The sequence below is a fragment of the Argopecten irradians genome, chromosome 16 (genome assembly GCF_041381155.1).
Source record: "Argopecten irradians isolate NY chromosome 16, Ai_NY, whole genome shotgun sequence".
Classification (NCBI taxonomy): domain Eukaryota; kingdom Metazoa; phylum Mollusca; class Bivalvia; order Pectinida; family Pectinidae; genus Argopecten; species Argopecten irradians.
This window is the reverse complement of record NC_091149.1, coordinates 28,037,157-28,046,357: the sequence shown is the minus strand read 5'-3', so window position 1 is coordinate 28,046,357 and position 9,201 is coordinate 28,037,157. Positions and strand designations below refer to the sequence as shown.

The window sequence follows — 9,201 nt, the reverse complement described above, 5'->3', positions numbered from 1 at the left end:
GCAATGTATGCTAACCTTAAACCTACAGCCCGTCTTATAAAGAACATAATGCACATCCTCATTGCAGCAAACGATATCCAGGCAAAACAGAGCTGAAATTTGACTAAGCGACGGGCATAACGGACAGTTTGTATTTTGTGAAAAACAAGTATTTCAACATTTACAACTATAATGGTAATATAGACATTTAAATAATGATTTATCCCCATTTATTGATAATGGACACTCCCTTATTAACATTAATTCCGGTTCTATGGTGTCATCACTTTGTGTGCATGTCATATGATTATGTATGATGGAGAATGGATTCACGCCAGTCAAGCTGACAAGGTTATGTCATTTCTAACAAGGATTGTCACCAGAGATGACGAAGTTAGAGTCCAGTTATGATCAGGACAATAAACTGCTGGTGTACAACTGGACATTTTGCATGGACATTAGCGTTTGTTTGGTTGATTATTTTAGCATCATATTAACAGCTCATGTCAGGACGACCTCCAATGCATGCAATGCTTGAAGGCGCTGAGCATTCTACGTGTCTTTTCCCATACGAATTTGGATGTGATGAATCGTCTGAACAGAAAACAATTAGCTCTGCATTGCAGACGTACAAGAGGAGTTAAGGGAGACCATCACGGATCACCAGCTGATTGAGGCATTCAAATGTTACAATGACAAGGACACACTTGGTAGTCCGCTTATCTAGTGACAACATGGGAGATATAAGAAGATTCAGAAATAGCATGTCCCGTGCATCCAGGACCCTTCATGTTCCAGACTTTGTATTCAGACGGGAACACAAAGTTTGGAGTAGAGCTGCCACATACCGGTGTGCTATAGGATCAACTTCACTAGAAAACTTTCACCTGCATCTCAACAGGTTCATCCCAAGTAAGGACGTTTGTTTGTTTGTTTGTTTGATTTATTAACGTCCTATTAACAGCTAAGGTCATGTAAGGACGGCCTCCCATGTATGCGGTGTGTTGCGTGTATGTTGTGCGAGGTGAGTGTACTGGGAGACTGCGGTATGTTCGTGTTGTGTCTTCTTGTATAGTGGAACTGTTGCCCTTTTTATAGTGCTATATCACTGAAGCATGCCGCCGAAGACACCAAGCAACACACCCCACCCGGTCACATTATACTGACAACGGGCGAACCAGTCGTCCCACTCCCTGTATGCTGAACGCTAAGCAGGAGCAGAAACTACCACTTTTATAGACTTTGGTGTGTCTCGGCCAGGGGACAGAACCCAGAGCCTTCCTCACAAGGACGTACTAATCTTCACTAATTTTGTCAGTATCTCATCATTTTGATATAAACGGAAAGTTTCTATGTAATTACAGTAGAATAAACCAACTAAGTTTTAATTAAGACATATTGAAATACTACACTGCGTACATCGTAGGCCGTCCTTACATTACCCTAGCTGTTAATAGAACGTTAAAATAAACAAACAAAAGCAGTTATGATAAAGCGTGGTGTGCGTTTTGTGAGAGACTGCACTATATTCCTTTTTTGTCTTGTATAGTGGAATTATTGCTCTTTTTAAAAGTGCTATATCAAAAATGGAACAGGGGGAGAGCAGACGCCTCACCATATGATCAGTAAATGAATGCGTTGAAGTCATCGAAAAAAGCAAAGATCAATTGCCAATGATGCAATTAGTGCAGAAAACAGGTCCAAAGAGTCGAGAGGAAGTGGCACAGCTCAACTACTATATCGGAGCATATGAACGACTTACTTGAAGACTACCAGAGAACACTTCATAAGAAAGAGACACGCAATGATATAGAGATGTTCGCGAGGTTTACTATCCAGAGACCTTATTGATAGAGATGTTCGCGAGGTTTACTCGTGACGTCACACGACGGAGCATGCGCACAAAACTGGTTGGCAAGAACCATTTCCTGCATTATGGCCGACAAAGCAACACAACCTTCGTTTTCGTCTATCGATTTATCGACATACGCCAGCTCTTTGCCACCTGACGCTAAGCAGAGATATATTTCGAAACTTTCCTATCATAGCGGTACACAGAAATTACCAGATCCGTATTTATCTAGTGGTAAATGGGACCCAAGCCCAAGCACCTGGCCAGATCTCACCTTCGGCGATATTTATTTTTACCTGGTCGACACGCCTTCCATTTACACCTATGACTCCATGCGGGCATTCAAATCGCTAGAGGCATACAAGTGAGTTTTTTTTTTCCACGATCTTTATTTAATGTAAACAAACAGTCTCTATGTTTAGAAGCAAATAAACAATAAAATATAGGCCATATTGAAAGATTACCTCTACCTGTCGAACATGGCTGCCATTTCAAATTTCCAGGTAAACCTTTAAATTGTGTCACGTGACGTAAATACTAGTCATTCATTGGCTCTCGCTTAACTTACCTGGTCCATTGTTTGTTTAAACGTGTGACACTTATTTCAGTTTTAAGTAGTAAATAAGTACACATGTCCAGCCCCATTATCATACATATACTAAGTACTAAAACAGTGCATTATTCTTCTTGTTTTTATAATGTCAATTAAAAAATATGTCATTTAAAAAAAATGTATGGTACACTATGAGCTAGTAATTTGGAATCTTAAAATCTTGTTGGATGATGAGAGCTTTATAGCAGTTGACTTAACTCTAAATTTTGATCTTTCAGGTATGTAGTCAGTGGACATGTGCAAGAGATCTTCTCGCACCATGTATCAGATGACTGCCCTTTCATCGCATTGAAGACAAAGGTTACACCATCCCAGAGAGCCAGAGATAAGCCACACCAACCATGGGTCTACCTGCACAAGGACACTGGCAAGGTGTATTGTGCCCACTGTACTTGTATGGCTGGGTATGTACAAATATTTAAATATTATATTCATCATGAAATTCAGTAAATGATGTATCTACATCAATTATGTACATTTGATAGTCACAACTTAAGAGTGTGATCTAGTGATACAATGCTACTTGAAAGACAAGATTTTTGTTTAAACAATTATGCAGCTGAACATGTTATAACTGTTGAAGTGGTTTTGATATGTGAATAAATGATTTGTCTTAGTTTCTCAAAGTTCAATAGATATAATTAACAGAACTTGAGTTATATATATGGTAAACATAACAAACTTTATTTTTTGTTTCAAAATTAATGTTATTTAGTTATGTTATGTGAGGCAGCTTTCTGATGTTTTTATTTATTTTATAGACTGGGTGAAGTATGCAGTCATGTTGGAGCCCTCCTGTTCAAAGTTGAAATTGCTGTGAAGATGGGTCTTACTCAAACAAGCTCAACCAGCAAGGCATGCCAGTGGAATAGCTCGTTTCGAAAAGAGGTATGTTGAAGTAGAAAAAACACATGATTTGTCTAGATTGTATCATTAATGTCAAAGTTCTTTTGAATATTTCTATTTGGAACATCACTTTACTTAGTATTCAAATATCACTTCTACTTATCACATTTTGAAAAATAAGTAAATGCCTAGTTGATATACTGTATAATATACTCTATTAATAACATAGATATGCATAATAATTTCTTCTGCTTCAAAAGAAATAAAGAGTTAGTAATAGTTACTGGGTTTAAGAAGATATTTTGAATAGATAATAAAATTACAAGTATGCACTAAGGCTGGTTCTAAATACATCCTTTAATGATTTGATTTCATACTATGCTTAATATTGATCATTTGAAAATCTCTTATATTCCAGGTTACTCCTACGACTGTCACAGAGATATTCCAAAACATCAAGGGTAAAAGGACTAAGGAAGTCCAGTCTGTCCATGCCAACGGATCAGCTGACTTGCCATCACAAGAAGACCTTGACCAGCTTTATGCCATTATACCTAATGCCTCCTTTTTCACTTCAATTCGTCCAGCCGTCAACAAGCCACCTAGCAAGCCCATCACGGACAAGTATCCAAAGCTGTTATCAACTCTGCAACAACCAGATTATAACCCTGATGATGTTGACACCATTTCCTCAACCAAATTCTCATCCTACAAGGTGACACAGACTCAAGCTGTCAATTTAGAAATTGCCACCAGAGATCAGTCAGTCAGTCCTTTGTGGTATGAGCACCGAATGGGAAGAGTTACAGGATCTAAAGCCCATGATGTGTTGACACGGAAGGCAACAACACCACCAGACAACCTTGTACGGAAAATTGTTGGATATGCCACCTATGATCTTTCGAAAAAGGAGGCTGTGAAATGGGGGATTGACCACGAGGCAGAGTGTAGACTGGCCTACTCCAAACACCAGGAGAAAATGCATGAGAGCTTCACCTGTCGTGACTCTGGTTTTGTGATTGACGCTGAGCATCCATTTCTAGGAGCAAGTCCAGATGGCATCATCAACTGCCAGTGTTGTGGTAAGGGAACAGTAGAAATTAAGTGTCCATGGAAGCATCGCAACAGAACAGTCCCTGATGCAGCACAGATGGACAAGGATTTCTGCCTAGATAAATCATTGAAGTTAAAACCCAATCATCGGTACTACACGCAGATTCAGATGCAGATGTTTGTCACCAAGTGTAGTTACACAGACTTTGTCGTATTTACAAAGTGCCAGCCTGAGGCCAGTATGGTTATCATACGTGTATTGATAGACAAGTCCTTCACCGAGAAACTTGTTGAGAAATGTGAGACATTTGTTAAGTCGTATGTGCTACCAGAACTTGTGACAAGGACACTGGAAAACGAACCTGTTCAGAACAGGAAGGTGGATGTGCCGTGCAACAGTGAACCGAGAACAACGTGGTGCATTTGCAGTGAACCGGAATACGGCCGTATGATTAAGTGTGATGATGACGAGTGTCCCTATCAGTGGTTCCACTATAGGTGTGTAAACATCAGACGCAAACCCAGAGGACAGTGGTTCTGCAGTAGTTGTGAATGAAAAAACTTTGATCTAGGCTACTTGAAATTGAGTAAGAACTTGTGATCAAGAAGACATAATAAGAATTTCTCATTTTCAATTTAATTTCTTATCTATGATTTGCTGACATTGCCATTGTTTGAATTTGTAATATACCAAGATACGCAACTGAGTGATAGAAATCAGTAATTATAACATGTGCTTAAATGATATTGTTACAGTAAAACAATTTGTTTTTAAAAAAAACCTTTGTGTTGTAGTTATCATGTTTATATTTATTTTAATGAAGAAGTCTCCATGCTGATACAGCTGAACCTCATTAACTTGATCATATTGCTCAAAGTGTTTTTCTTGATAAAAAGTATTCCTGTATCAATAATATATATATGTATCCATTCCATTACAAGAGCATATTTTAATCAATTTCGCGAGGTTTGACTGCTTCAGTTCAAAATTTATTTTACAGTATTTGCCGTAATTAGAACGCTTAAACAATTGTAACAAATTACAGGGTGATGTGTGTCACAAAATTTTAGTCCATGAGATGGCATTTATACAACCTTGCACTTGTCCAGAAAGGGTTGGAGCACTAATTAAGGCAAATACAGTACTGACACAATACAAAAAGTAAAATCTTGATATAAACAACATTTTAATAAACAATGAGCAAAATGTATCTTATACAATGAAGTGATCTTATACAATGAAGTGATATTTAATTTCATTTGATGCAACTGCAAATATACTTTATATATTACTCAGATAATATATTGATCACTGTCCATATCGAAGTCCTTAGTATTTTACTACCACTCAAGACACTAACTTTGACTGGAAATTCACAATTCCGGAACAAATTGTCACAATGCTATCTGCATGAGGCACCATACACATACTCATGTTTGTGCTGAGAATTTTAAAGTTCTTCAAACGTCCTATTGCCCTCTCCACATGTATACGGACATGGGCGATTTTCCTTGTGACGGCAATCTCTCTGGCACTAAGCTGGGATTTGCCTTTGGTGAAAGCTGGTATCACTAAAGTAGCGCCACGATTAGCCAAGTCCTCAGCAATGAGAAAACCACGATCCGCTAAAACTTGGTCACCATGGTAAAGTTTATCGAGGTACCCACTACGTTGTGTTATAACTTTGTCTGATACCCTGCCACCAAATGCCTTTGACAGATAAGAGATAGCCCCAGTTGGAGTTATAGACACAAGAAACTTGATGGTATTATTATGTTTATAATTTGACCATGTCTGTGATCTGGCAGTTAAATGTCCGGGACGCTGAATGAAAACCTCAAAACAGTCTATGATACTGACACATTTGGGATATGACTCCTTGAACACAGATGGCATGTTGCTTATCAAAGAGTCTTTGTCAGGCCATTGAATAAGAAAAGCCAATTTCCCTGCCAACTTTGGAAGTCCTTGGTTAATAATGTCAGAAATAGTGGTTTTGGACACATTAAACCTGTAGGCCAAATCCTGATGGTGCAAGTTCAGTCTCAGTTTCATCAAAATACATAGCAGAACACTACTTGGCGACATCACTTTGCACACGGGTAGCACCGAGGACGTGAATGACAACAACCACATGAAAAGAGCTGTTGTTTGTAGGCCGGAGTAGAACAGTAACTTTCTGTCACTTGAGGTGATCTTCTGCTCAAAATTACTAATATCGTCCAACTCTGCTGCAAGTCTAGCATTGTCAGCTTGAAGTCTTCCTAGTTCGGTGTAGAGCTGTTCATTTTCCAGTCTCAGTGCAGCAATCTTTTGAATGCATCTGTCATGAATGTTTGCATCTCGATTTCGCTCCACTGGGAAAAAAACAAGAAACAATTAATCAATTTGTTTTGAAAACTTAATAAAATATTGATGGAAAATTAAATGAAACAAATTAAGACAAATGACATTAGTTAAGATAATGTCAAAGAAAGTACAGGTCTATTTTTGCGATTCAGAATATTTATATAAAAAGAAAATTACATCTGTTACAAATCAAATTATTTTAACTTAACTATTAAAAAGAGTATAATGTAGGACATGTGCATTTATAATGCTTCAAAATGGGTTGAATATATTTAATGACAGTGATATGAACTATTGAGAATTGAATTATGAGATTAATATGCTTATAAAATTGAAATTAAAACATTAACCAAGTACTGTATACATTTAATTCATACCTTCTTCTGGTGTAGCTGCAGATGAGGGGATGTCGTAATTCTCAAAATTGGATAGGTCTAAAAGTGCTGATGCTGCGTCTGTTTTCTTCTTTTGCTGGTCTCTTAATTCTTGTCTGTGGTAACGAGCAAACCGCTGGTCTTTGTTACCTTTGGATTGGTATCCCATGTTGACTGATGGTATGTAGTCTGGGTTAGAATCATCATTGCTTTTGGAACCTATGGTGTATAAAGACAGATATAAATAATCTACAATATTACCACAAAAGTCCACTGGTCATCCAATTAATTACAGTATAAGTATTAATGGGTTATGATCAATCCATTGTTTAATCAGCTGACAGATTATTAACTTACAAAACTATAATTTTTATATTTTTTGTAAAGCAATAAATCTATCAGCTGGATAAATCTTACACAATAGGTTGACCATGGGCCACAACCCTGTATATTTGAGTAACAGTAGGATAATGTTTCAGGCTGTATACATTGTTCTCTACAGTAAGTCTAAAAATAGAACACAGGTAAAGTCTCAATCAAACAAGAACAAATCGAGATTTCACCTGTATTCTATTTTTAGAACGCCACTGAATGTCCAAACTGGTGATGAAATGAATTTTGTAATGGCCACCCCAGACACTGCACGAGTGACTTAGAAAGTGATATAAAATAAATTGCTATCTTACCGACTCATAACGCGATGTATAATGTTCTAACATGACCATTGGCCTAGCATACACCATTTTCCGTAAATAATCACTATGATGGTGTAACGTATAATTCCAGTCAGTAAGCATACTGTAGACTACATCAATTTAACACCAAACCTACTATGTAGCCCTAACAAAATCGATGTGGTCGGGGAGGGAGGGGCGTAAAATTACATACACGACACACACAACTAAGGCAAATTGGTCGATGTAGGGAAATCAGTAGAATTACTATCGCTAGTCTTAATTAAAATATAACACGGAAAAATAATAATGATAACGTTTTACGAATTCTTACCAGTTATGAAGTGACTATAGCAGACTCGATCGTTGTCAGTCGGCTCCCAATTGTCTCGTTTTATGGCGGAAATCCAAAGCTTTCTACGCGATTCTGGTTTCTTCGGAACTCGGAAAAAACTTCTGGGATCATTCTTGTCGAATCTGTTTGTACAGCCGATAACACAACACGATACAACCATTGTAACTTGCCTTACGAGGAAGATATATAAACAGAAGCGTGCTTAGAACCAATCCGCCATCTTGCCAACCAATAGGTCACGTGACTTTTTTGTGACGTCACGGCGAACAGCTCTATAATGTGATCGGGTTATAAAAAATAGAGGGCTACCAAGTTTGTTCAAATAAATGACCTTGACCTTCATTCAAGGTCACAGGGGTCAAAAAGGCTTAAATCTTTAAACGACTTCTTCTTAATAACCAAGAGGCCTAGGGACCTGATATTGGGCCTGTGGCATGCTGGGATAGAGGGCTACCAAGTTTGTTCAAATAAATGACCTTGACCTTCATTCAAGGTCACAGGGGTCAAAAAGGCTAAAATCTTAACGACTTCTTCTTAATAACCAAACAGCCTAGGGATCTGATATTGGGCCTGTGGCATCTTGGGATGAAGTGCTACAAAGTTTATTCAAATGAATGACCTTGACTTTCATTCAAGGTCACAGGGGTCAAATAGGCTGAAATCTTTAAAAGACTTCTTAATACCCAAACAGTCTAGGGACCTGATATTGGGCCATTTTTTGAAAAAGGGGAAAAAACACATTTCTGCAAATTACAGACCCATTCCTCTACTTAGCACGATTGGTAAAGTTTTCGAACGCTTAGTTGTGAAATATTTAAATAATTATTTACTAGAAAATTCACTTATTTATAAATACCAATCAGGTGTCCAGCCTGGTCAATCTACTGTTCACCAAATGATAGAAATTTATCACACGTTATGTGAAAATTTTGAAAAAATGGAGCCAACGTGCCTAGTACAGTACTTAATGCGTCTAACATTCCCTCGAAACGAGCGCGAAACGCAAAACGCAAACGAAATGTTAAACGAAAACGAACGAAAACGCAAACGAAAAACGCAAACGAAAAACGAATAGAGTAAAACGAAAAACGCGTTTCGTCAAGCG

The 9,201-nt window shown here is 37.8% G+C and overlaps 2 protein-coding genes across 2 annotated transcripts; one reads left to right on the top strand and one right to left on the bottom strand.

The window, feature by feature from the left end:
* Window positions 1-1,838: 1,838 nt before the first annotated feature.
* LOC138311172 (uncharacterized) lies at window positions 1,839-5,550 on the top strand. The gene is made up of 4 exons (XM_069252650.1): window positions 1,839-2,195; window positions 2,663-2,848; window positions 3,206-3,332; window positions 3,709-5,550. The coding sequence occupies exons 1-4, from the start codon at window positions 1,915-1,917 to the stop codon at window positions 4,897-4,899; spliced, it is 1,785 nt and encodes a 594-aa protein (XP_069108751.1). The 5' UTR covers window positions 1,839-1,914; the 3' UTR covers window positions 4,900-5,550.
* A 27-nt stretch (window positions 5,551-5,577) lies between these two features.
* LOC138311173 (uncharacterized) lies at window positions 5,578-8,372 on the bottom strand. Its single transcript, XM_069252651.1, has 3 exons — window positions 8,076-8,372; window positions 7,071-7,286; window positions 5,578-6,701 (listed from the first exon to the last, which is right to left on the bottom strand). The coding sequence occupies exons 1-3, from the start codon at window positions 8,254-8,256 to the stop codon at window positions 5,692-5,694; spliced, it is 1,407 nt and encodes a 468-aa protein (XP_069108752.1). The 5' UTR covers window positions 8,257-8,372; the 3' UTR covers window positions 5,578-5,691.
* Window positions 8,373-9,201: the final 829 nt, after the last annotated feature.

Excerpts from the sequence above, each read along its gene's own strand:
- LOC138311172 (XM_069252650.1), top strand. The coding sequence starts at position 1,915 with ATGGCCGACAAAGCAACACAACCTTCGTTTTCGTCTATCGATTTATCG. Across the intron at positions 2,196-2,662 it reads AAATCGCTAGAGGCATACAA|GTATGTAGTCAGTGGACATG; the intron begins GTGAGTTTTTTT and ends TTGATCTTTCAG. Across the intron at positions 2,849-3,205 it reads CACTGTACTTGTATGGCTGG|ACTGGGTGAAGTATGCAGTC; the intron begins GTATGTACAAAT and ends TTTATTTTATAG.
- LOC138311173 (XM_069252651.1), bottom strand. The coding sequence starts at position 8,256 with ATGGTTGTATCGTGTTGTGTTATCGGCTGTACAAACAGATTCGACAAG. Across the intron at positions 7,287-8,075 it reads CTATAGTCACTTCATAACTG|GTTCCAAAAGCAATGATGAT; the intron begins GTAAGAATTCGT and ends TATACACCATAG. Across the intron at positions 6,702-7,070 it reads TGCAGCTACACCAGAAGAAG|TGGAGCGAAATCGAGATGCA; the intron begins GTATGAATTAAA and ends TTTTTTTCCCAG.